General features: G+C 51.9%; 1 protein-coding gene across 18 annotated transcripts in view; it reads left to right on the top strand.

Moving 5' to 3' along the window:
* The window catches only part of SMARCA4 (SWI/SNF related, matrix associated, actin dependent regulator of chromatin, subfamily a, member 4), a 102,705-nt gene extending 79,637 nt beyond the window's left edge, over window positions 1–23,068 (top strand). For 6 of the 18 annotated variants that reach the window (XM_032169698.2, XM_032169696.2, XM_032169697.2 and 3 more), the window contains 7 exons: window positions 1,252–1,347; window positions 2,834–3,144; window positions 18,923–19,031; window positions 19,456–19,557; window positions 20,428–20,560; window positions 20,720–20,862; window positions 22,575–23,068. In XM_032169698.2, the coding sequence (XP_032025589.1) occupies window positions 1,252–1,347; window positions 2,834–3,144; window positions 18,923–19,031; window positions 19,456–19,557; window positions 20,428–20,560; window positions 20,720–20,862; window positions 22,575–22,607 (927 nt within the window). In that variant the 3' untranslated portion in view covers window positions 22,608–23,068. The remainder of the gene's footprint in view (window positions 1–1,251; window positions 1,348–2,833; window positions 3,145–18,922; window positions 19,032–19,455; window positions 19,558–20,427; window positions 20,561–20,719; window positions 20,863–22,574) is intronic. The other 12 variants (XM_032169704.2, XM_058424825.1, XM_058424829.1 and 9 more) reach the window with 7 other exon arrangements.
* Window positions 23,069–25,445: the final 2,377 nt, after the last annotated feature.

Genomic DNA, 25,445 nt, shown 5'->3' on the forward strand with positions numbered 1-25,445 from the left:
GGTTCCAGAAGCCTCCTGGCTTGGGGCAGCATCACGCTATCTCTGCCTCTGTCTTCATGGGGACTTCTCCTCTGTGTCCCCTTCTGTGTCTTTTAAGAACATTTTTTAAAACTTAATCCCAAAAGTAAAGACCTCATTTGCAAAGAAGGTCCCATTCCAAGGTTCCAGGTAGATATGAGTCTGGGGGGCACCCGCCACTCCACCCTGGGTCTGCAGGGGGCCTTCTCCCAGTGCCTCCTGCCTGCTGTGCCCTCCATGCAACTCCTTTGGCCCAGACGCCTTCCGTCCTCCTGGGCCCCTCAGGCTCTCAGCTTCCCATCTTCTCTAAGACATGTCTGCTCCATCGTTCTGGTGTCTCTCTCTTCCCTCCTTCCTGGCACCTGACACATTTGTCACCCCACTTGTGGGATGTTGCCGTCTGATCACCATCTCCCTTCCAAGGGTAGGGGAAAGGGCCCTGGCTGGTTCAAGTCACTGCTCTGTCCTCAGCGCCAGGCACAGTGCCTAGCTCACTGGCACAGCCTCAGATTCCCTGGACACCTGGCTCCCCTGGCTGCATTTTTTACCATTCGGATAAGTTATTAGTACCATTGAAAATTAATACCTGGGGATTCTCTTAATATTGTTCATATTCATGTCCTTCTCAGCAGTTTTACCATGAGGAATCTGTCTTAAACAATGTCAGTTGTCAATAGCATTATTTAAAATAGCAACAACAATAAAAAAAGGTAGTCAGACCTGGCAGCTCATGCCTGTAATCCCAGTACTTGGAGAAGCCAAAGCGGGAGGATCATTTCAGCTCAGGATTTTGAGACCAGTCTGGCCAAAATAGCAAGACCTTTATCTCTATTTAAAAAAAAAAAACTGCCAGGCACAGTGACACATGCCTGTAATCCCAAGCACTTTGGGAGGCTGAGGTGGGCGGATCACCTGAGGTCAGGAGCTCAAGACCAGCCTGGCCAACATGGCAAAAACCCATTTCTACTAAAAATACAAAAATTAGCCGGGCGTGGTGGTGGGCGCCTGTCATCCCAGCTACTCGGGAGGCTGAGTCAGGAGAATCACTGGAACGTAGGAGTTGGAGTTTGTAGTGAGCCAAGATTGCGCCACTGCACTCCAGCCTGGGCGACAGAATGAGACCCTGTCTCAGAAAAAAGGGAAATGACCTAAATGCCCAAGAACAAGGGGAGGCTAAATTAGGGCACGTTGTGCACTGAAACACTAAACAGACATTAAAAAATTTTGTTGTAGAAAATTACAGGAAAAGATATCCATGACACAGCCAGCAGTGTGGCACGTGGGCTACAATTCCAGCGTGGCCTTCAGTTCTGCACACGTGCGTCAAAGGTGGGGAGAGTTCTGGAGGTGGGTGGCGCTGAGGGCTGCACAACACTGGGGACGCGCCTAATGCCCCTGAACTGTGTACTAAAATATGGCTGCCTTGGTAAATTTTATGTTATATATGATTTATAATATATTTTTTTAAATGCCCAGCTACTCAGGAGGTTAAGATGGGAAGATCACTTGAGCCCAGGAGTTCAAGTCCAACCAGGGCAATGTAGCAAGACCCCATGTCTAAGAAAATTTAAAAATCGGCTGGGCGAAGTGGCTCACGCCTGTAATCCCAGCACTTTGGGAGGCCGAGGTGGGCGGATCATGAGGTTAAGAGATCAAGACCATCCTGGCCAACATGGTGAAACTCTGTCTCTACTAAAAATACCAAAATTAGCTGGACGTGGTGGTGGGCGCCCGTAGTCCCAGCTACTCAGGAGGGTGAGGGAGGAGAATCGCTTGAACCAGGAAGGTGGAGGTTGCAGTGAGCTGAGATTGCACCACTGCACTCCAGCCTGGTGACAGAGCGAGACTGCATCTCAACAACAAAAAAGAAAATTTTAAAATAATTTTTAATACAAAAATTAGCCAGGTGTGCTGGCACGTACCTGTAATCCCAGATACTTGGGAGGCTGAAGCAGGAGAATCGCTTCAACCCAGGAGGTGGAGATTGCAGTGAGCTGAGATTGCACCACTGCACTCCAACCTTGGTGACAAGAGCGAAACTCCGTCTCAAAAAAAAAAAATAAAAATAATTTTAAAAATGTCTTTAAAAGGCCAGGTGTGGTGGCTCACATCTGTAATCCTAGCACTTTGGGAGGCCGAGGTGGGCAGATCACAAGGTCAAGAGTTTGAGACCATACTGGCCAATATGGTGAAACCCTGTCTCTACTAAAAATACAAAAATTAGCTGGGTGTGGTGGTGTGCGCCTGTAATTCCAGCTACTCAGGAGGCTGAGGCAGGAGAGTTGCTTGAACCTGGGAGGTGGAGGTTGCAGTGAGCCAAGATCATGCCACTGCACTCCAGCCTGGTGACGGAGTGAGACTCCGTCTCCAAAAAAAAAAAAATCTTAAAAAGAAGAAATAGATGGAGGCCAGGCACAGTGACTTACATCTGGAATCCTAGCACTTTGGGAGGCTAAGATGGGAGCATTGCTTGAGACCAGGAGTTCAAGACCAGCTAAGTAAATAAAAGAAATAGATGAGGAGAGTGTGGAACAGAGGTGTCAACATCACCTCCAGGTGAAGGGATTTCAGGAGCACGTTCTTCTCTGTACAGAGAAGATAGTTCTTTTTTTTTGGTCAAGAAATTCAAACATTAGTGTTTTAAGGACAAGCTTGGGTGGGGTGCCTGCTGGGGGCAGTGCTGGTCTTTCACTGCAGCCCAGGCACCCCTTGAGAGTCCCAGTGTGTGTTATGCCCGAGCCAGTCAAGCTAGAGGGAGAGCGGGTGCTGGGGCCCTCCTCCGTGTCCCAGCCCGGCCCCTGGGATTGCATCGCAGCCTCTGCTTGTCGACCTGGGTGCTGGCTGTCCTATTTTACTACTATTGACCCTGAAGGCCATCGAGGAGGGCACGCTGGAGGAGATCGAAGAGGAGGTCCGGCAGAAGAAATCGTCACGGAAGCGCAAGCGAGACAGCGACGCCGGCTCCTCCACCCCGACCACCAGCACCCGTAGCCGCGACAAGGACGATGAGAGCAAGAAGCAGAAGAAGCGCGGGCGGCCGCCTGCCGAGAAGCTCTCCCCAAACCCGCCCAACCTCACCAAGAAGATGAAGAAGATTGTGGATGCCGTGATCAAGTACAAGGACAGGTAAGCGAGGAGGCGGGGAGGGCGGGGCCTGCGGGTGTCCGTGTGGGAGCAGGCCTGGTGTCTGCACTGTGACTGCACACTCAGGCTTGGGCTGCTCCCTCTTTCACTCATCCAAAATACTGACTGAATATCTGTGTCTTTGAGCCTGGCCCTGAGGAACATGCTTTCTGGAACAGGGAAGCACACGTGTATCTGCCGTGATGAGAGGGAATGTCACACGTCGTCGGGAGGAGAGGCAGGGGTGCGGGTCTCGGGGAAGGGGACATTGCAGCAGAGCCTTGAGAGAGGGGAGGTTGGGGAGAGTGCACCAGCAGAGGCCACAGCAGGCGGAGAGGCTCTGCCAAAGCTGTGGCCTGGTGGCCTCAAGGGACGAGGTGGGATGAGGGGTTATATGGCAGTAATGGGTGCTGCCCATGTGGCCAGGAGGACGAGGACAAGAGGCTGGCATGTCTGGAGCAGAGAAAGTGGCAGCCCTCTCCTGTCCTTGCACCCTCCCAGGCTACCCATGCCATCTCTGTGTTGGTGAGATGGTGGCCACACTCCTGCTATCTGCCAGGCTCTGCTCCAAGCCTGGAGATCGCTGTCCTCACAGACATGTCCTATATACGAGGCAGCATGTGGTTCCAGCTGTGGCCACGGCCCAGCGGTGGATCATAACGTGTTGGTGGATCATGAGTGCCATTTATGTATTTTTCATTTATTAATATCCTTTTCCGTGAGCGACTCTATGTGAGTACCGTTTAAATAAGAAGAAAGGAATGTTCTCAGCAACTCCCCAGGGAGGGATGTGCACCTTCTGCCAGCCCAGGGCAGGTCATAGAGCTGGGCAGGAGCCAGCAAGGGGTGTAAGGCCCATGCCTGGCCAAGGACTCACCCAGTCTTCCACTCTCTAATGTCTTATTTCACTTCCTGGTACACACTGGCCAGTACGGCTGTCCCCGTAATGGGAGGGTTGTACTGTTTGATTTTAAATAACAGTTTGCTGTTAGTCATGAAGCAGAGCGCGGAGGAATTGTATCTGTTGGAGGGGAAAGTGAAGGGAGCCCACATGCATGGTTTGGAGAGAATCTTACCAAGTGTGAAGTTAGGGGATGGTAACAATTTTAGTGCCTAAATTAATGGATCAAAATTACTGTGCAAGGCCAGCCGTGGTGGTCCACACCTGTCAACCCAGCACTTTGAGAGGCTGAGGTGGGAGGATCACTTGAGGTCAGGAGTTTGAGACCAGCATGGACAACATGGTGAAAACCCATCTTTACTGAAAATACAAAAACAATTACCTGGGTTTGGTGGCACATGCCTGTAATCCTAGCTGTTTGGGAGGCTGAGACAGGAGAATCACTTGAACCCAGGAAGTGGAGGTTGCTATGGACCAAGATTGCACCACTGCACTCCAGCCTTGGGTGACAGAGCAAGACGCCAACTCCAAAAACAAAATACTGCTTAAAAAGGTTCTTTTAGCTGGGCGCGGTGGCTCACGCCTGTAATCCCAGCACTTTGGGAGGCCGAGGCGGGCGGATCACTTGAGGTCAGGAGTTTGAAACCAGCCTGGCCAGTATGGCGAAACCCCCTCTCTACTAAAACTACAAAAATTAGCCGAGCCTAGTGGTGCATGCCTGTAATCCCAGCTACTCGGGAGGCTGAGGTAGGAGAATCTCTTGAAGCTGGGAGGCAGCGGTTGCAGTGACCCAAGATCACATCAGTGCACTCCAGCCTGGGGGACAGAGCAAGACTCCATCTCGAAAAAAAGAAAAAAAAAAGGGTTCTTTTATTATTGGAAGAGAAACAGATGATGAAGGAAAGGAGACATATTCAAGTTCAATGCCAGATCTGAAAATGTCATGTGTTGTCAGTATTGAGAAAAAAATACATTGACTCTAATTCACAAACCTAACTCCAAGGCTAAGTCCTCAAAGAGGAAAGCAAGTGGAGGACTTAAGTTACTTAAAGTGTGGGATACAGCTGCGGGCAGTGGCACACGCCTGGGGTCCCCACTATTCGGGAAGCTGAGGTGGGAGGATCACTTGAGTACAGCAGGTCCAGGCTACAGTGAGCCGTGATCACACAGCTGCACTCCAGCCTGTCTCTTATAAAATAAATACAGAATACTTATTTAAAATATGGGCCAGGTATAGTGGCTCATGTAATCCCAGCACTTTGGGAGGCTGAGGCAGGCGGATCACTTGAGGTTAGGAGTTTGAGACCAGTCTGGCCAACATGGCGAAACCCCATCTCTAAAAAAATACAAAAAAAGAAATTAACCTGGCGTGGTGATGTGTGCTTGTGGTTCCAGCCACTCGGGAGGCTGGGCGCGAGAATCGCTTGAACCCAGAAGGCAGAGTGTGCAGTGAGCCGAGATTGCACCATTGCACTCCAGCCTGGGTGACAGAGTGAGACAATATCTGAAAAACAAAAACAAAAAAATGGAATTTGCAAAAATCTAATGACAATGACAGACCCTCCCCATGTTTTATTTCGAATGATATTCTTGCAAGGGAAACTTAACTTTACCAACCTGAAGAAGACCCTTGAAGCGCAGTGGGGAAAGCACGGGCATCTCCATCATGCTGGTCTCCTGGGTATCCACGTAGAGAGGATGAGCCCTGACCACCCCCACACACACACACCATGCACTTGGATCCACATGACATGGATGGTGGATGTAAGAACGTGAAAGGTAAAACAAAGTTCTAGAAGAAAGCACGGGAGAAAATCTTCATGAGTAGGCATCGATTTCTTCCACGTGAGCCAAAAGCCACTAATCACAAACAATTGAGAAATTAGACCTCACTAAAATTAATAACATCTGTTTATTAATGGACACGCTGATGGAGACAGTGAGAACTCCTCATAGATTAGGAAAAGACAACACAATTTAAAGCTGGGCAAGAGCCGGGAACAGACGCCTCCTTACACAGGACATCCCAGGACTAATCAGTGTGGGAAAAGGTGCTCATATCATTGCATTAGCATCACAACTTCAAGAAAATGCTTGTTAAAACCAGAGTGACTTGCGCCAGCACCCGCCCCACAATGGCCGAATGCCCGTCAGTGCTGGCAAGTCTGAAGCAGTCTGGCCTCACACCCTGCGTGTAGGAGTATGCAGCTCTTTGGCAATCTCTTCTGTTTTGCTTTGTTTGTTTTTAACCATGGAACTGCAGAAGACAGTATTTTCTGAGGCTCAGCCTGTACATACCCTCTGACTCAGCAGCCTGCAGCCCTCGTTCTACCCAGGAGAGCTGAGTGCATCTGTCCACACGGACAGGCGTGTCCATACCCACTTTGGTCATAATCTCCCAAAACAGCAGTCAGCCCAGTGTCTATCTACAGGGGCACAGATCAGTGGGGGCCTAATTGTACAGGGCCCCAAATAGCTGTGAAAACAGACATAGTACTGCTACCTGGAAGAAGCTTACATTTTGTTGAGTGAAAGAAGCCAGACACTAAAAAGGGCCTACTGGCTGGGCACACTGGCTCACGCCTGTAATCCCAGCACTTTGGGAGGCTGAGGTGGGCAGATCACGAGGTCAGGAGATCGAGACCATCCTGGCTAATACGGTGAAACCCCGTGTCTACTAAAAATATAAAAAATTAGCCAGGTGTGGTGGCGGGCACCTGTAGTCCCAGCTACTTGGGAGGCTGAGGCAGGAGAATGGTACGAACCCGGGAGGCGGAGCTTGCAGTGAGCTGAGACCGTGCCATGGCACTCCAGCCTAGGCGACAGAGCGAGACTCTGTCTCAAAAAAAAAAAAAAAGAGGGCCTACTGTGTGCCTCCAGTTCTGTGAGGGTCAGAAGCTGATCCACAGTAATGGCTGCCAAGCAGTGCTTACCTTGAGAGAGGGAATAGCAAGAAAGCCACACGATGAGCCTTCTAGGATACTGGGGATATTCTCTCTGTAGATCTGGATGTGTATATGATGTGTACATTCACCAAGGTGTACACATGAGATATGTACACTTCTCTGTATTCCATTACACCTTGGTTTTTAAAAAGACAGAAACAGCGTGCTCAACTTACTAAGACCCTGAATATTTTCAGACAAAAAGTATGTCCAGTGTTAGTCCATTTTTTTTTTTTTAGTTTTAGACTCACAGAAAGAGCCCTTTAGGGTCATATTTAGTTGTACATCATCTGACAAAAGAGAGAATGGCTCACCCAGCTGCTCTAGTCAGTCTTGTAGCCTTTGTAAGGTTTGATGATAAATGATAGAATAAATTAAAACTTTCGGCCGGGCACAGTGGCTCATGCCTATGATCCCAGCACTTTGGAAGGCCGAGGTGGGTGGATCTCTTGAGCCCAGGGGTTCAAGACCAATCTGGGCAATGTGGTGAAACACCATCTCTACAAAAAATACAAAACTTAGCCATGCATGGTGGTGCGTGCCTATAGTCACAACTACTTGAGAGGCTTAGGTGGGAGGATCACCTAAGCTCGGGAAGTTGAGGCTGCAGTGTGCCATGATCGTGCCACTGCACTCCAGCCTGGGCAATGGGAGTGACACCCTGTCCCAAAAAAAGCCACAGCAATACAAGCTGGGCACGGTGGCTCACACCTGTAATCCCAACAGTTTGGGAGGCTGAGGCAGAGGATCACTTGAGCCTAGGAGTTCAGATGACCCTGGCCAACATAGTGAGACTCTGTCTCTATTAAAAAAAAAAAAAAAAAGGCCGGGTGTGGTGGCTCATGTCTGTAATCTCAGCACTTTGGGAGGCTGAGGCGAGCAGATCGCGAGGCCAGGAGATCAAGACCATCCTGGCTAACATGGTGAAACCCCGTCTCTACTAAAAATACAAAAAATTAGCTGGGCGTGGTGGCAGGCACCTGTAGTCTCAGCTACTCAGGAGGCTGAAGCAGGAGAATGGCATGAACCTGGGAGGCGGAGCTTGCAGTGAGCGGAGATTGTGCCACTGCACTCCAGCCTGGGCGACAGAGCGAGACTCCGTCTCAAAAAAAAAAAAAATTAAAAAAAACCCCAAATCCTAACTCTTATTGCTAAATGACTGCTTGATCAAAACTGTTCTGTTTCAGGACATTCGATTCTGGTAGAGATTTTGAGACCTGCTTTGAAGAGAACACCAACATTTCAGTCATACAGCAATGCTCCTGTCTTACCTGGGATCCATGTGGGAGGATGCCTCAGTGGGGGATTTGATCTATGTTTTCAATTTAACCTCACATCTTCCTGGAATGGATGGATTCACAGACCTGGGGGTTGCCCATTAGACTGGGAGTAACTATGTTGGAATTACAAGTAGGACAACAAAGATGACTATTAAAGAAAGCCTCCTGAGTGCTGGAAGCACAGCAGGCATGGGTCTGTCCACTCACTGTAATGTGATTTGCACAGGAAAACATCACATAGGGCACATCAACTCAGGAAAGAGTCGTTGAAAAGCTACCTCAGCTGGGCGTAGCGGTCACGCCTGTAATCCCAGAACTTTGTAAGGCTGAGGCGTGTGGATCCCTTGAGACCAGGAGTACGAGACCAACCTGAGCAACATAGGGAGACCCCGCCTATGCAAAAAATACAAAAATTAGCCAGGCATGGTGGTGCACGCCTGTTGTCTCAGCTATTCAGGAAGCTGAGGCAGGAGGACCACAAGAGGTCAAGGCCACAGTGAGGTATAATCACATCACTGCACTCCAACATGGGTGACAGAGTGAGACCCTGTTGCAAAAAAAAAAAGCAAAAGAAAAGCTGCCTCCATTTAGCAATAATTTCAAGCATGATGTTTGGATACAAAATTGGTGTACTTAATGGATATTTCTGATATTCTTAACTAAATTTGAAGCTATGAGGGAAAACAACCTCAGGGTCCACAGGGTGGGAAAAGTCCACAAGATCACCCTCAAGTGCCGTCATTCTCTAGGACCCCCGAGCCCTAGCAACTGTTACGCTTGCAGTTATGATTTATTACAGTGCAAGACTACAGATTAAAATCAACAAAGGCGAGAGATGTATGGGGCCTCTTGGGGGCCAAGGCGGGCGGATCACTTGAGGTGATCTGGACGGTTCCAGACACAGGGCTTTCCTTTGTCTCCTCCCTGTGGAGTTGAAGACAGCGCTGATGTTCCTGGTGATGTTGACACAGAGCATTGCCAACCAGAGAAGCCTCTGTGTCCAGAGGTTGTTTTTTTTTTTTTTTTTTTTTTTTTTGAGATGCAGTCTCACTCTGTCACTCAGGCTGGAGTGCAGTGGCACAATCTCAGCTCACTGTAACCTCTGCCTCCTGGGTTGAAGTGATTCTCCTGCCTCAGCCTCCTGAGCAGCTGGGATTACAGGCTCGCACCACCACACCTGGCTAATTTTTGTATTTTTAGTAGAGATGGGGTTTCACCATGTTGGCCAGGCTGGTCTCGAACTCCCGACCTTAAGTGATCCACCTGCCTCAGCCTCCGAAGTGTTGGGATTACAGGTGTGAGCCACCGCCACCCACCCTATGTCCAGCATTTTTATTGGGACTTGGTCACAGACACAACTGGCTACCCATGTGGCTGACCCCCATCTCCAGTCCCTCTGCAGGTTGAGCAGAAACTACATAGCCCAAAGCCCCAACCTAGGACTGGTCCCAGACCCCACGTAAACAAAGACAGCCATTAGGTGTGACATTCTAAGGGCTCAGAGATCACCTCCCAGGAGCCCTAGGCAAAAGCCAGACCTCATTTGGGGTGAAGTTACATTCTTTTTTATTATTATTATTATTATTATTATTATTATTATTATTATTATTATTATTTGCCCATCATTGGCTAGAAGTTACATTCTGTATGACACATCTTTCAGATCCCCGGAAGCTTCCACGCCACCGACTGCGTGGCAGGTGGTGCTCATGTCACTCGGCCCTTCCTTGGCCCCACACAGCTGCACCAGGCTGAGAAGAGCTTGAATGGAATAAAGTCAGACACAGCTAACAGCTCACTTTTTTGTCTCCAACTTTCAATTGCTCCTTTCCAAGAAAAGAAAAGAAAACTTCTTTTTGTTTAATTTGTTTTTTTTTTTTTTTTTTTTTTTTTTTTTTGAGGCAGAGTCTCACTCTGTCACCCAGGCTGGAGTGCCGTGGCACGATCTCAGCTCCCTGCAACCTCCACCTTCCAGGTTCAAGCGATTCTCCTGCCTCAGCCTCCCAAGTAGCTGGGATTACAGGTGCCCACCACCATCACGCCTGGGCAGAATTTTTGTTTTTTAGTTTGCTTTCCAGAACCCTCTAATTAGTTCAGCTCTGTAATTGAGTTAAATGTGAAGCCTGTAAAGAGATTGGTGTCTGTGTAGACCTGAGTTCTAATAATTCAAAGAGTGAACACGGGATGTTGTCCTCTAGATTCGGTGTCAGGAGCCTGCCTCACTGAGCTGGAGAGTGTGCCCATGACTGCAGGTGGGAGCCACATGGTCCATCTAGGTGGCGACACCTGAGGACAGAAGTGGTTCAGCTGGGCACCTGCTGCTGTGTTGGGGCCAGACCCTTTTGGAGAGGCAGGGACGCCCCTACTGTCAGGTGGAATCTTTTCGAATATTGCTTTTGATCATTGGAGAGAATTGCAGCCCCCTAGTTTGTGTTTTATTCCAGCAGAATCATGTTTGATGTGACCTCTGTGTTGACCTCATCATACGTGTACAGTTATCTTGCCTGGGAAGCTTTTACTCTGTTCCTCTGCACTCAGATTCACAGCCACAAGGCCTCTCCTCCCAAGGCCCCGGAGTGTGGCACTGCCAGCTGTCACAGCCACGGTCCTTTACATTGTGTACACAGAGTGCAGTGACATGCCCCTCCTGCTCAGGGGCCACAGTGGGAACAAGCTGGAGTGTTCTGTGGTACCTTGCGGGCAGTGCTGGCCTCTGCTGTCCAGGGGCTTGTGGTGGCTCCAGTGGGAAGGGCCACATAAGCAGAACAGGAAGCGTGAGCAGTGTCCACTGGGAGGAGAGGGACAAATGTCCCAGGCAGAGAGGACACAGTGCATGCAGAGGCTGGAGGGAGTCTAGGGGCTTGAGTGGGGCTGCGCCAGCACCAGGGGCCTCACAGGGGCCCTGGGCCACACACCTGCCCTCAGCCAAGGGCGTTTCTCCTTGGTGGTTTGAAATCTCAAACCACATTGAGGAACCTGCCAGAAATCGAAACCAGAATGAAGAAATTAAGTTGCATGTAGGAGATTTTACTTTGAAATCAGAACATGCAGAAACGTTCTCTGTGGCTCTGGGTCAGGTTCGGGCTTGTGGGGCTGTGCACTGCCAGTTGATACCTTCTTCCCTGGGTTCTTTTTTTTTTTCTGAGACAGAGTCTTGCTCTGTAGCCCAGGCTGGAGTGCAGTGGCACAGTCTTGGCTCACTGCAACCTCTGCCTCCCTCCCTGGGTTCTTTATAGCAGTCGGAAGCTGGTGGCTGAGGCATTTGGGGCACTGTGTCCAAGTGTCAAGGCCGCATGTGTGTCAGGGGGCACCCCCTTGGTGTACTTGGTAAGGGCTCAGAGAAGGGCATCTGCTGGTCCACGTGGGCTCAGCCACCAGCCTGCCTGTGACAGTGATAGGGCAGAGATGCTGCTACAATAAAGACCATGCGGGCCGGGCTCAGTCACTCACGTCTGTAATCCCAGCACTTTGGGAGGCCAAGCTGGGCTGATCACTTGAGCTCAGAAGTTTGAGAATAGCTTGGCCAACGTGGCAAAACCCCGTCTCCATTAAAATACAAAAATTAGCCAGGCATGGTGGCACACACCTGTGATCCCAGCTACTCGGGAGGCTGAGGCAGGAGAATCGCTTGAACCCAGGAGGTGGAGGTTTTGGTGAGCCAAGATGGCACCACTGCACTCCAGCCTGGGTGACGGTGAGACTACATCTCAAAAAAAAAAAAAAGACTATGTGGTAGACAGTGGTGTTGAACTTGAACTTGATGCTTGTGCTGAGGTCAGGAGACACGTGCACAGCTTCAGGGCTAGAGGGGCACAGTGGCTGCAGACTATGCTCAGGCAGCTCGGAAAGACGGTGGCGGGTCCAGGCTGCTGCAGCTAAGCCTCACAAGAGCTCTGGCCCCACTGGGCCGGCCCTCTGGGTTCCATTCCCACTCCGCACTGCCTGGAGGCAGCAGCCCTGTGGTTACTGTAGGAAAGACTTGAATGCAGTGAAGATCTGCGCTCCATACCTGTCTCTGTGCCTCAGTCTCCACGTCTGCAGCACAGGGGCCTGACTGAAATAACGTGGCCAGGCACACAGCCCAGAGGCCAGCACCGTGTGCACTGTGGGAGGGGACGATGGTCCCCAGCCCAGGGCCTGGGCTGCTGCCTTGCCAATTCGTGGTGACAGCTTTGGCCTGGGTCTGGCAGGGGCTGGCTGCTACTGCTGAAGGCCTGTCTGTACTGTTTCCTTGCCTTTCCACAAGCACTGTCCCTCCTGGCTCTTCAGAATTGAGTGGTTGTACCTTGTGCAAGAAAAGCAATGAAACAGGTTGTCGGCCTGCCTGAAACATTCTGCAGGAGAGGTCATCCCAGGGCTTGAAAGTGTTTGCCACACTCCTCTAAGCCCCCAGAGCAGGGCCCCTGAGGGAAGGGTGCAGGTGGAGGCTGGGCAGGAGTGGGAGCCATTCCTTGGGGACAGGGGTCTCCTCAGGGCTCTCTGGACCTTGGCCTGAGGTTCCAGGTCTATGGTCTGCTTGGCACATAGGCCGGACCCTGGTGCTGTGCAGGCACTGGCTGGATGAGGGCACTGAGCAGGTGAGCCCCAGGCATGCCCACTTATGGGCATAGGCTAGGTGCAGGGCACTGGGTCCAACATAACCATGGCAGAGGGCTCAGGGGGCCCAGAAGTCATGAATGGAGTCGCCCGCGCAGCCTGCGGTCGGGTTCCCTGTGGAGCTGCACTGGGATTCTGTGCCTGCCCCAGGATTTGCTGGAAGAAGCTCCCCGTCCTCTGTTGTGAGTCCGGCCCTACCCCCAGGTCTCCCCCTCAGTGACAGAGACCTTTACACAACACAAATAAACAAGGCAACTGGTTTAGAAGAATGAGTCTGAAAACTAGAATGGCGTGTTTAAGAAAAGCTTAGGACAGGACAATTAGAGACAGAGGTGCAGGTGTGTGGAGTTGGCAGCAGGAGGCCTCGGGGAGCCGCTGGTGCCTTTCCCTCCTGCCCCGGCCTCCCTTGGAGCTCGGCGCAGCCCCCTGCCTTGAGGAGGCCCTTCCTTTCAGTGAGCCTGTGCCGCAGTCATCCGAGAGAACACAGTGGGGAAACGTTTCCTTTTTTTTTTTTTTTTTTTTTTTTTGAGACAGAGTCTCACTCTGTTGCCAGGCTGGAGTGCAGTGTCCTGATCTCAGCTCACTGCAAATTCTGCCTCCCGGGTTCAAGCGATTCTCCTGCTTCAGCCTCCCGAGTAGCTGGGATTACAGGCATGCACCACCACGCCCAGCTAATTTTTGTATTTTTAGTAGAGATGGGGTTTCACCGCATTGGCTAGGATGGTCTCGATCTCTTGACCTCGTGATCCACCCGCCTTGGCCTCCCAAAGTGCTGGGATTACAGGCGTGAGCCACCATGTCCGGCCGGAAATGTTTATTAGAATAGCAGATGAGGCTGGGTGCTGTGACTCAGGCCTGTAATCCCAGCACTTTGGGAGGCTGAGGCAAGTGGATCACGAGGTCAAGAGTTCAAGACCAGCCTGGCCAAGATGATGAAACCCCATCTCTACTAAAAGTATAAAAATTAGCCGAGCGTGGTGACACTTGGCCTGTAATCCCAGCTACGAGGGAGGCTGAGGCAGGAGAATCGCTTGAACCCGGGAAGCAGAGGTTGCAGTGAGCCGAGCTCGTGTGACTGCACTCCAGCCTGGGCAACAGAGCGAGACTCCATCTCAAAAATAAATAAGTAAGTAAATAAATAAATAAAAATAGATGATCGTAGACAGGAGGGATGAAGTGGAAGATTCAAAGCAGCTTAAAAAAAAGGGAAGTAAAAAAGAAATACTGTCAGGAGACAAGATTGAGTGACTGTGAAACATCAACAATAGGCAAATTTAAAATAAAGTCAGGAAATAGCTAGATCAAAGAATAGAAAGGTGAACCAGGTGTGATATCCACCTGTAGTCCCAGCTACTCAGGAGGCCAACGCGGGAAGATCACTTGAGCCCAGGGGTTGGAGGCACCGCTGCACTCCAGCCTGGGCAACACAGTGAGACCCTGTCTCAAAAGAAAAAGCAGCAGGAAGAGAGGCTGGCATGTGGGGCTCCAGGGGGTGTGAAGGAGGGTCCACACCCTCCTTCCGCCACCTGGCCATACTTAGCAGCCCATTCTCTGAGCCAACAGCCCCTACGAACACCCACCCTTTCATCCTGGTAGCCCAGAGGGCGCCCCTGCCTGCTCACTTCCCAATGTCGGGATCCTGTGATTTCTGCCTCTTCAGAAAGGACTTGAGGCATTTTCTGACTCAGAGCCCCTCAGGATTCCAGGACCTGCTGTGGTGACAACAGGGACACTAACAGTGATGAATTCAGAAAAGAGTGAACGCTTCTCAAGCCGCCCTCCCCCAGCCCTGCAGAAAGCAGCTGTGGGCCTCCCTGCACTCTCAGGACTGACTGCCCCTGCCTGCGGCATAGGAGAGCCGGGGCTTGCCTTTCCTTTTTGTCTTCCCCTGGTACTGAGAAATGCTCTGGGTGGTGCCATGTATAATACCTTTTGTCACAGTGCTCTCATTTCGTCGTGTAAAAGGCCAGTCCCCGCCTTGCAGTGTTGGGGCAGCCAGCACAGGCACGTGAGACAGGAGCCACACCTGGGTTCTCATCTGGCGTCTGCCTCTTGCCATGCTCAGGTTCTTGCTTCCAGATCTAGGGCATCAAACTAAGTGGTTTCCAAACTTGGGTTCTTGGTGGGGAGTGAGATCAGGGTTTCTTAAAAACTGAACTTGGAGGCTGAGCATGGTGGCTCATGCCTGTAATCCCAGCACTTTGGGAGGCTGAGGTGAGCGGATCACCTGAGGTCAGGAGTTCCAAAAAATGGAACCTAGGCTCACGCCTATAATCCCAGCACTTTGGGAGGCCGAGGCTGGTGGATCACTGGAACTTAAGAGTTCCAGACCAGCCTGGCCAACGTGGCAAAACCCTGTTTCTACTCAAAATATAAAAATTAGCCGGGCATGGTGGCGGGGGCCTGTAATCCCAGCTACTCGGGAGGTGGAGGTTGCAGTGAGCCAAGATCACACCACTGCACTCCAGCCTGGGTGACAGAGTGAGACTGTCTCAAAAAAAAAAAAAAAAAAAGAAATTCAAATCTCACTGTTGATAAATGAAGTTTTGTTGGAATGCAGCCAAAGCCCACCGATTTCTGCATTGTCTGTGGTTCCCTTCATGGAACAGTGGCAGAACTGAGCAGTTGCAACAGAGGCAGGTCCAGCAAGCGTCAAATATTTACACTGAGCTGAGCGCAGTGACTCACACCTGTAATTCCAGTGCTTTGGGAGGCTGATGTGGGAGGATCCCTTGAGCCCAGGAGTTTGAGACCAGCCTGGGCAACCTAGTGAGACCCCATCTCTATAAAATATTTTTAAAATTAGCCAGGTGTTGTGGCGTGTGCCTGTAGTCCTAGCTGCTTGGGAGGCTGAAGCAGTAGGATCTCATGAGCCCAGGAGTTGGAGGCTGCAGTGAGCTAGGATGGCTCCACTGCACTCCAGCCTGGGCAACAGAATAAGACCATGTCTGTAAAAAGAGAGAAAAGAAGCAGACAGTTCCTAGACTGCAGCAGATGTTTGCAGTAATGCATCCAACAAAGGACTCCCAAGGGAAGGAAATGGGCCAAAGATGGGAACAGGCGCTGCTTGGAAGAGCCTGTGAAACAGTACTTGGCTTCTCTGCACAACAAGGAAATGTGTTTAGGGCCACATTGTTAAATGGCTGCAAGGACAAGCATCACTCACTCTGGCTCAGTATCTCCCAAGTAGAGCGTTTCCCCACCCTGTGACCCAGAGTATCTTCTCCCAGATAAATTCCCAGGAGAACTGCAAACTAAACACTTGTTCCTGAGTGTCCAGAGACACTTGCTTCCTGGTGTCCAACCCTGGGCACAGCCCAGATGCCCAGCAGCGGGAACTGGGCATGGCTGGTGTGTGCCCACCCCAGGACCTGCTGCTGCACTCAGCAGCAGGGATAGCGAGGAGGTAGGAGGCCAGGCCAGGCTTGGGGGCTCCCCTGTGTGTTTCTGCATCATCAGCTTGAAGAAGCAGCCAAGCTCGGCCCAAGATCACCCCTGGGGGAAGGACTGACAGGAGCGCATCTTTAGCCTCATGCTAAAGATCTGTGCATTGGGCCAGGTGCGGTGGCTCAGCCTGTAATCTCAGCACTTTTGGGAGGCCAAGGTGGGTGGATCAGGAGGTCAGGAGTTCGAGACCAGCCTGACCAACATGGTGAAACCCGTCTCTACTAAAAATACAAAAATTAGCTAGGTGTGGTGGTGCGCCTGTAATCCCAGCTGCTTGGAGGCTGAGGCAGGAGAATCGCTTGAACCCAGGAGGCGGAGGTTGCAGTGAGCCGAGATCATGCCACTGCATGATGTGTGCGTTGGTGTTAAGTCAGATATAAGAGGTGTGGGCTGGGGTGTGTGTGGGGGTCAGAGGAGGTGATGTTTGCCCTGAGATGAGGACAGAGCCCACATTCCCATGGCGGGTAGACTCCCCTTTGTAGGCCCTGACACGAGCATGAGAGTGGAGCTAGCACTGACATCAAAGGTGGTGGCGTCTATCCGGAGGACTCCGGATTTCATTCCAAGTGAGGGGAGGCTGCGGCACATCCCTCTTTAATATAGAGGTGAGGGAGGCTCTCAGCACCCTGCCTGCTGCAGCAAAGCTTGAGGACAGGACCTCTGGGGAACTCTGCACCAGAGTGGAATCCTCAGACCGGCAGCTGGGTGGTCTTGATTCATCCAGAACGTAATTCTCCTAGAGGTCCGGAAAGGGGTGCTCTTGTCCCTTGGTTTTGTGTTTTGTTTTTGTTTGTTTTCTGAGACAGAGTCTCACTCTGTCGCCCAGGCTAGAATGCAGTGGTGCGATCTCGGGGAGATGTACGTCATGAGCACATGTGGGGGAAGGACACTCCTGGAAGGCAGAGGCTCAAGGCAGGCTGTGTCCAGGCCAGGAAATTCACTCCCACCTCGATTTCCTCCTCAGCACAGCTGGCCTGGCACTGGTGCCTGCTTCAGAGTTGAGTGTGTGTAAAGTGTGGCTGGCCCAGCAAGGAGGGGATGATGGCGGTTGTCAAGGCCAGGGGAGGTGCAGGGACAGGATTCTGGCTCCTGTGTGTAACATCTGCATCTCAGGAGGCTCTCGTGTTAGAAGCTGGGTCAGGGGCTCTGTGATGCACACAAATACCAAACAAGCAGGAGGCCTCCCGGGATCCTGCCCACGAGCAGCTTCCTGGAGGCAGGCCTGGCCCGTCTGCCCCTTAGTGACATCAGGAACCCCCAGCAACAGAAGCAAGGAAGCCACCATGTTGTCGCAGCCATTTTCCAGCATGGTAAACAGAAACAAGACAAGGCGTGCTCAGGACACCCAGACAGACGGTGGGGCCAGCCAATGGCATGGGCGGGCTGCCCTGCCCTCTGGGATTTTCTGGAAAAAAACATAAGGAAAGAAGCGGTGCTGATGAGGCAGCTGGAGTTGTCAGGACCCAAGCTCAGCTCCTCCTTCCCATCGGGCCCCGTCGGCCACTTTTAGGCCTCATCCGCCTGGTGGCTCCCTGCTTGGGGCCGTTCCCCGGCTAGGCCCTTCCTCTGGGCCAAAGCAGAGGGGAGAGCGCATTTGCCGTGCGTTCTCATTTTCCCAGCCTGCGGGCTGGGTTCTGTCAGAGCAAGGTCAGCTCTCAGAGCTTCTGTCCCCACCCACCCTGTCCTCCTGAGCCGGGCTCAGGTATGGGTAAGAGCTGGGAGCGCTGCGCACGAGGCCTGGCAGCATCTCATCACCACCGCTGTGTGGAGTGCACTTCCTGTGGTGTTCAGGGGGTTAAATCAGTCGCCAGTGAGGACAGAGCAGAGATCCAGATGCATCCCAGGCCGAGGCAGGCAGATCATGAGGTCAAGAGATCGAGACCATCCTGGCCAACATGGTGAAACACCGTCTCTACTAAAAATACAAAAATTAGCCGGGTGTGGTGGCTGGCACCTGTAATCCCAGCTACTCAGGAGGCTGAGGCAGGAGAATTGCTTGAGTACGGGAGGCAGAGGTTGCAGTGAGCCAAGATCATTCCACTGTGCTCCAGTCTGGCGACAGAACAAGACTCCATCTCAAAAAAAACACACAAAAAAAATGCATCACAGGCCTGTTTGTGTGGTTGTCTCTGGGAAATGTTCCAGAAGCTACAAGAAAGCACATGTGCAGGTGTGGTGGCTCACACCTGTAATCCCAGCACTTTGGGATGCTGAGGCGGGCTGATCACCTGAGGTTGGGAGTTTGAGACCAATCTGACCAACATGGAGAAACCCTGTCTCTACTAAAAATACAAAATTAGCCTGGCATGGTGGTGCACGCCAGTGCACCCAAAAGTGCACTGTAATCCCAGTGACTCCAAAGGCCGAAGCAGGAGAATCTCCTGAACCTTGAAGGTGGAGGTTGCAGTGAGCCGAGATCGCGCCATTGCACTCCAGCCTGGGCAACAAGAGCGAAACTGTCTCAAAAAAAAAAAAAAGCACATGTGCAAGAAATACCTCCTGAGCTGAGTTTGAATTTCTCATCCTCAAACAATGTGGGAACCTGCTGAAGTGGGGTGGGGGCTCCCGGGTGGGCGGGCTCGGGGATGACACCCGCCGGTTCTGCCTTGCAGCAGCAGTGGACGTCAGCTCAGCGAGGTCTTCATCCAGCTGCCCTCGCGAAAGGAGCTGCCCGAGTACTACGAGCTCATCCGCAAGCCCGTGGACTTCAAGAAGATAAAGGTAACGCTGACGTTGTGCATGTGCCCTGCATCTGCCCAGAGGGGAGTGTGACCCAGGGGCACCCCCATCTGAGAGCTCTGGTGTGTGGGCAGAATGACCGGAAACCACCTGGGCGGTGCCTTGGGCTACCTGGTTAGGCACCTGGTCATGGGCTTTTGGGGTTCCTTGTAAGGGTTGGGGGTGTCCTGAGGGATGTCAGTGGGCAGTCAGTGTTGGGTGTTCCTTCAAGGTCCCGCTCACTTAGTGCTGGGCCTCAGTCATGCAGTTCCCATGCCCAGTGATCCAGGTTACTGAGGCTGGGGCTTCAGCCACATCCTCGTAGGCACGAGGAATCCTAGCCCGTGGGGTCCCCAGCACACAGCCAGGCCTGCGGGCAGGCGAGGCGGGGTCCTGAGGTAAGACCTGCTCCTCCCGTCCATTGCAGGAGCGCATCCGCAACCACAAGTACCGCAGCCTCAACGACCTAGAGAAGGACGTCATGCTGCTGTGCCAGAACGCACAGACCTTCAACCTGGAGGGCTCCCTGGTGAGGGCACCGCTGGGGGTTGGGGATGGGCCACTTCCACAGCTGGGCTTTGAACCAACCCGCCTCTCCTTCCCTTCTGAATTGATGGGTTAAAAACAAGTCCTGCTAGCTGTGGTGGTTCGTGCCTGTAATCCCAGCACTTTGGGAGGCCAAGGCGGGAGGATCACTTGAGGCCAGGAGTTTAAGACCAGCCTGGGCAACATAACAAGACCCTGTCTTTAAAAAAAAAAAAAAAAAATTTAAATTTCCAACTTGGGATATTTTAGCAATTACAAAAGCAGTATGTATTTACCGAAGAAAATAAAGATAGGCACAACAGAAGAAATAGACTCAGAGTCCTCTGTCTGTTGGAATTTTATTTTAAATTCCCTGGGGCACACTCTCTTCAAAGGAATCCTATGGGTTTGTTCTTTCCTGTGATAGAATTGACACATACACAGCCTCAACTTGGCAAACTTTCTTAAGTGTGTTTGGGATTGATGCCTCTCAGAAAAAAGACTTGACTTTGATGAGTTTGGGAAAGAAAAGATGCTGGCTTCAACAAGGGGCATGCACTTCCAATGTTATTGCAGACCTCAGAGATTCTACAGAAGGAGGGAGGCACCTGCAGCCATTCCCAAACCAGTGTGCCTGACCTTTCACCCTGGAGCATTTCAGAAGTCTGATGCTCTCTGGGGCCCCTGTGGAGGAAGGTTATGGAGAGGGCCTTCCACCTTGGGTGGGCTGAAGCCCCGACCCACTGAGGCTCCCATTGGCCACTCATCAGCTGTCCAGGGGCAACACAGGGCTGGGGCTGGGGCTGGGGCCAGGGCCAGGCAGGCAGCCCTCCAGTCGGGCCCATCCACTCAAGCTCCTGGTGTCTCTTCCCAGATCTATGAAGACTCCATCGTCTTGCAGTCGGTCTTCACCAGCGTGCGGCAGAAAATCGAGAAGGAGGATGACAGTGAAGGCGAGGAGAGTGAGGAGGAGGAAGAGGGCGAGGAGGAAGGCTCCGAATCTGAATGTGAGTCCTGGGGGGGTTCAGGATGCCGGGGTTCACGCTGGCCCGAGAGCCCCCAAGGCCCCAGCTTTTCACAGCCCTCCAGGCTCCCAGACTCCCCTTGCTGTGGGGGTGCTGCATTCCCAGAGCTCAAGGCTGTCATTCCCTCCGGGTCCCCTCCAGCTCGGTCCGTCAAAGTGAAGATCAAGCTTGGCCGAAAGGAGAAGGCACAGGACCGGCTGAAGGGCGGCCGGCGGCGGCCGAGCCGAGGGTCCCGAGCCAAGCCAGTCGTGAGTGACGATGACAGTGAGGAGGAACAAGAGGAGGTGAGGCCGGGCCCCTAAGCAGGCAGGGCTGACGTGTGGCAGGAGGCATCCCAGGGCCCTGATGGGACAGCCCTGTGGGGCGGTGCTCCCACTCCCCCACGCTGCAGGTGGGAAAACTGAGGCTTGACCTGCCATGGCTGACCCCAGGTCACACAGCCAGTATGTGGCAGGGCTGCCACTGAGAGCCAAGCCTGTGTGAGCCTGGAACCAGCTCTCAGTACCCGTGGATGTCTGGAGACTGGGGGACATGTGAGATCTCAGAACAGGCAGCAGGCGGTCCCAGGGCACCAGGGCTCCTGGGCTGAGGCCGTGCAGGCCAGGGCTTGATCAGGGTTGGGTGGGAGGTGCTAGGATTGGGGACCCACCAGACAGTGCCCTGTCTCCTTAGTGGCATAGAGAATGGGCAGAAACGCCAAGCCCACAGTGGATAGTTTTTGGGGGGCAGTGGGGAGCCTGAGAAGATCCACTTGCTGGCTTTAAATAATCTTCACCTCTGTCTCTGGCCCTTCCTGGCTATGGGACCTGGCAGGTCACTTTGCTTCTCAAGCTTCATTTCCTCTTTTGCAAAGCAAGGAGGCTGCATGGATTAGGGGGCTGCCCCCACTCAGGGCCTGGCTCCCGCTGAAGCCCAGTGAATGCCATTTTGTCATCACAGAAGCAGCAAATTTCAGTGCCTGGGAATTAGTCTGACAAAAGAGGCACGTGACCTTTGAGGACATTCATGAAGTCCTCATGGGGAGGGGAGGCCCCTGTGTCAGGCAGGAGGGTCTGGGCTGTGATGCTGTCTCTCTTGCCCAATCCAGAGCAGGGTGTTTTATGACCCATGCCAGGCTGTTTAAAAAGGTTTTATGAGGCCAGGTCCAGTGGCTCACACCTGTAATCCCAGCACTTTGGGAAACTGAGGCAGGAGGCTCACTCGAGCCTGGGAGGTCGAGGCTGCAGTGAGCCGTGATAGCACCACTGCCCTCCAGCCTGGGCAACGGAGCAATATATATATATATATAATATATATGATATGATATATCATATATATTATATAATATATATTATATATATATTATATATATCTCATATGTATATATGAAAGAGCAAAGATCCTTCACAGTCAGGAAGAACCAAGATGGTTTGGAAGCTGTAGGTCAGGGGCCAAGGGCCAGGCAGGTGACATGGGACAGAACAGGGAAGGCACGTGGAGCCTTGAGTGTCCTGAGAGGGCCGAGTGTGGTCACAGGGACTGGTCCTATAGAGAAACATGAAGTTTGGGGGTGGCTATGGCTGCGGTGGCTTCTGTTGCTGGCATCAGTGTTTTCTTTTTTTTTTTTTGAGATGGAGTCTCCCTCTGTCGCCCAGTCTGGAGTGCAGTGGCGCGATCTTGGCTCACTGCAAGCTCCGCCTCCTGGGTTCGTGCCATTCTCCTGCCTCAACCTCCCGAGTAGCTGGGACTACAGGCACCCGCCACCGCACCTGGCTAATTTTTTGTATTTTTAGTAGAGACGGGGTTTCACCGTGTTAGCCAGGATGGTCTCGATCTCCTGACCTCCTGATCCGCCCGCCTTGGCCTCCCAGAGTGCTGGGATTACAGGCGTAAGCCACTGCGCCCGGCCCGCATCAGTGTTTTCTTGAGCAAGTTTATTTAAAGCTTGGCAGGTCCCTGGTAAGGTGCCCTGACAGAGGTGGCCAACGCACACTCTCTCCTCCTGTCCCCTCTCCAGGACCGCTCAGGAAGTGGCAGCGAAGAAGACTGAGCTCCGACATTCCAGTCTCGACCCCAAGCCCCTCGTTCCAGAGCCGAGATGGCATAGGCCTTAGCAGTAACGGGTAGCAGCAGACGTAGTTTCAGACTTGGAGTAAAACTGTATAAACAAAAGAATCTTCCATATTTATACAGCAGAGAAGCTGTAGGACTGTTTGTGACTGGCCCTGTCCTGGCATCAGTAGCATTTGTAACAGCATTAACTGTCTAAAAGAGAGAGAGAGAGAATTCCGAATTGGGGAACACACGATACCTGTTTTTCTTTTCCTTTGCTGGCAGTACTGTTGCGCCGCAGTTTGGAGTCACTGTAGTTAAGTGTGGATGCATGTGCGTCACCGTCCACTCCTCGTACTGTATTTTATTGGACAGGTCAGACTCGCCGGGGGCCCGGCGAGGGTATGTCAGTGTCACTGGATGTCAAACAGTAATAAATTAAACCAACAACAAAACGCACAGCCTTGCCTGCAGGTGGACTTGTGCCTGGCTCCCGGGGTTTCTGCCAGCAGGAGTGGTGGGGGCCACCTCATGTCCAGGTCCCTGTCCTTCTCCTGGCACCAGAACCCATGGGGCCCATTTCACAGAGGAGGATACTGAGGCCCCGGCAGGGGAGGAGGACTTGTCTGGTCACACATGTGGCCTTTGCCACTGCAGGTCTCCAGCATTTGTTCAGCTGAGACCTCCAGTGCAAGGAGCAGGCAGCTCCGTCCATACCCTGCCCGTGGCCAAGCCTGGGTTGGGGAGACCCTCCCAGAAATGGGCACACGCCACATAGAGCTCCCAGGGCCATGATGCAGGAAGCTCAGGGCATAATGGGAGCCCAGGTGTTCAGTGAGGGAAGGGATGGAGCTGCCTGCTCCCTTTCAAATCCAGAACATAATTTGAGTTTTTGTTTTTTTGTTTTGTTTTTGAGACAAAGTCTCTGCACCCAGGCTGGAGTGCAGTGGCATGATCTCAGTTCACTGCAACCTCAGCCTCCCGGGTTCAAGTGATTCTGCTGCCTCAGCCTCCTGAGTAGCTGGGATTACAGGGGTGCGCCACCACGCCCAGCTAATTTTTTGTATTTTTAGTAGAAATGGGTTTCATCATGTTAGCCAGTTTCGTCTCAAACTCCTGACCTCAGGTGATCCACCCACCTCGGCCTCCCAAAGTGCAAGGATTACAGGCATGAGCCACTGTGCCTAGCTGCTAATTTTTGTATTTTTAGTAGAGGCAGGGTGTCACCATGTTGGCCAGGCTGGTCTCAAACTCCTGACCTCAAGTGATCCACCCACCTTGGCCTCCCAAAGTGCTGGAATTACAGGCATGAGCCACCCTGCTTTGAGTTTTTTACAGTAAGTCTTGGCTGGAGTGCAGTGGTTCAGTCTCGGCTCATTGCAACCTCTGCTTCCTGGGCTCAAGCAATACTCCCATCTCAGCCTCCTGAGTAGCTGGGATTACAGGTGCACGCCACTACGCCCAGGTAATTTTTGTTTTTGTTTTTGGTGCAGACAGGGTTTTGTAATGTTGCCCAGGCTGGTGTCAAACTCCTGGGTTCAAGCAGTCCACCCGCCTCAGCCTTTCAAAGTGCTGAGATTATAGATGTCAACCACTGTGCCTAACCAATTTGAATTCTTACCATTTTTGTGTGTTCATTAAGAGCCATTATTAGTGGGTCATTGTTGTCATACTTGGCTTTAATTCTTGAAATATGGTTTCTTCTCGCTCTCTGAACCTTCTTTTTTGTTTTTGATTGAGACAAAGTCTTGCTCTGTCACCCAAGCTAGAGTGCAGTGGTGTCATCACGGTTCACAACAGCCTTGACCTCCTGGGCTCAAGTGATCCTCCTGCCTCAGCCCCCTAAGTAGCTGGGACCACAGGTGCACACCAGCACACTCGGCTAATTTTTTTGTTGTTGTTTTTTTGCAGAGATAATGTTTTGCTTTGTTGCCCAGGCTGGTAGTCTGAACTCCTGAGCTCAAGTGATCCTCCTGCCTCAGCCTCTCTATTTTTTTTTAATCGAGACAGGGTATTGCTCTGTTGCCCAGGCTGGAGTGCAGTCGTGTGATCGTAGCTCAACTTCCAGAGCTCAGATGATCCTCCCTCTTCAGCCTCCAGTGTGTCTGGGACCACAGACGTGCACCGCCCAGCCCAGCCCAGCTTGAACCTATTTTTAGTAGCTGCTTTGAAGGCTTTAGGTCCAACATCCGGACCCATTCCTCCACAGAAAGGTTCTGTTGACTCCTTTTTGTCCTCAGCGTAGGTCACACTTTCCTGTTTCTTCACATGTCTGGCAAGCTTTTGTTGTCAGAAAGTAGACATTGTATTTTTATTTATTTGTTTTTAATTTTGTTATGTTTTTGAGATGGAGTCTCTCACTGTCGCCCAGGCTGGAGTGCAGTGGCATGATCTTGACTCATTTCAGCCTCCGCCTCCCGGGTTCAAGCGATTCCCCTGCCTCAGCCTCTGGAGTAGCTGGGATTACAGGCACCCACCCCCATGCCCAGCTAATTTTTGTATTTTTAGTAAAGATGGGGTTTTACCATGTTGGCCAGGCTGGTCTCGAACTCCTGACCTCAGGTGATTTGCCCACCTTGGCCTCCCAAAGTGCTGGTAATGGCGTGAGCTACTGTGCCTGGCCTTGTTTTGTTCTTAATTCTTGTTTTTCTTTTCTTTCTTTCTTTTATGTTTCCCCTCGGAGACAAGGTCTTGCACCGTCACTGATGCTGGACTGCAGTGGTGCAATCTCAGCTCACTACAGTCTTCTGGCCTCAAGCCATCCTCCCACCTCAGCCTCCTGAGCAGCCGGAACTACAGGCTTGTGCCACCGCACCCAGCTAATTTTTTTTTTTTT

This window comes from Hylobates moloch, unplaced genomic scaffold (assembly GCF_009828535.3).
Source record: "Hylobates moloch isolate HMO894 unplaced genomic scaffold, HMol_V3 SCAFFOLD_12, whole genome shotgun sequence".
NCBI classification, from domain to species: domain Eukaryota; kingdom Metazoa; phylum Chordata; class Mammalia; order Primates; family Hylobatidae; genus Hylobates; species Hylobates moloch.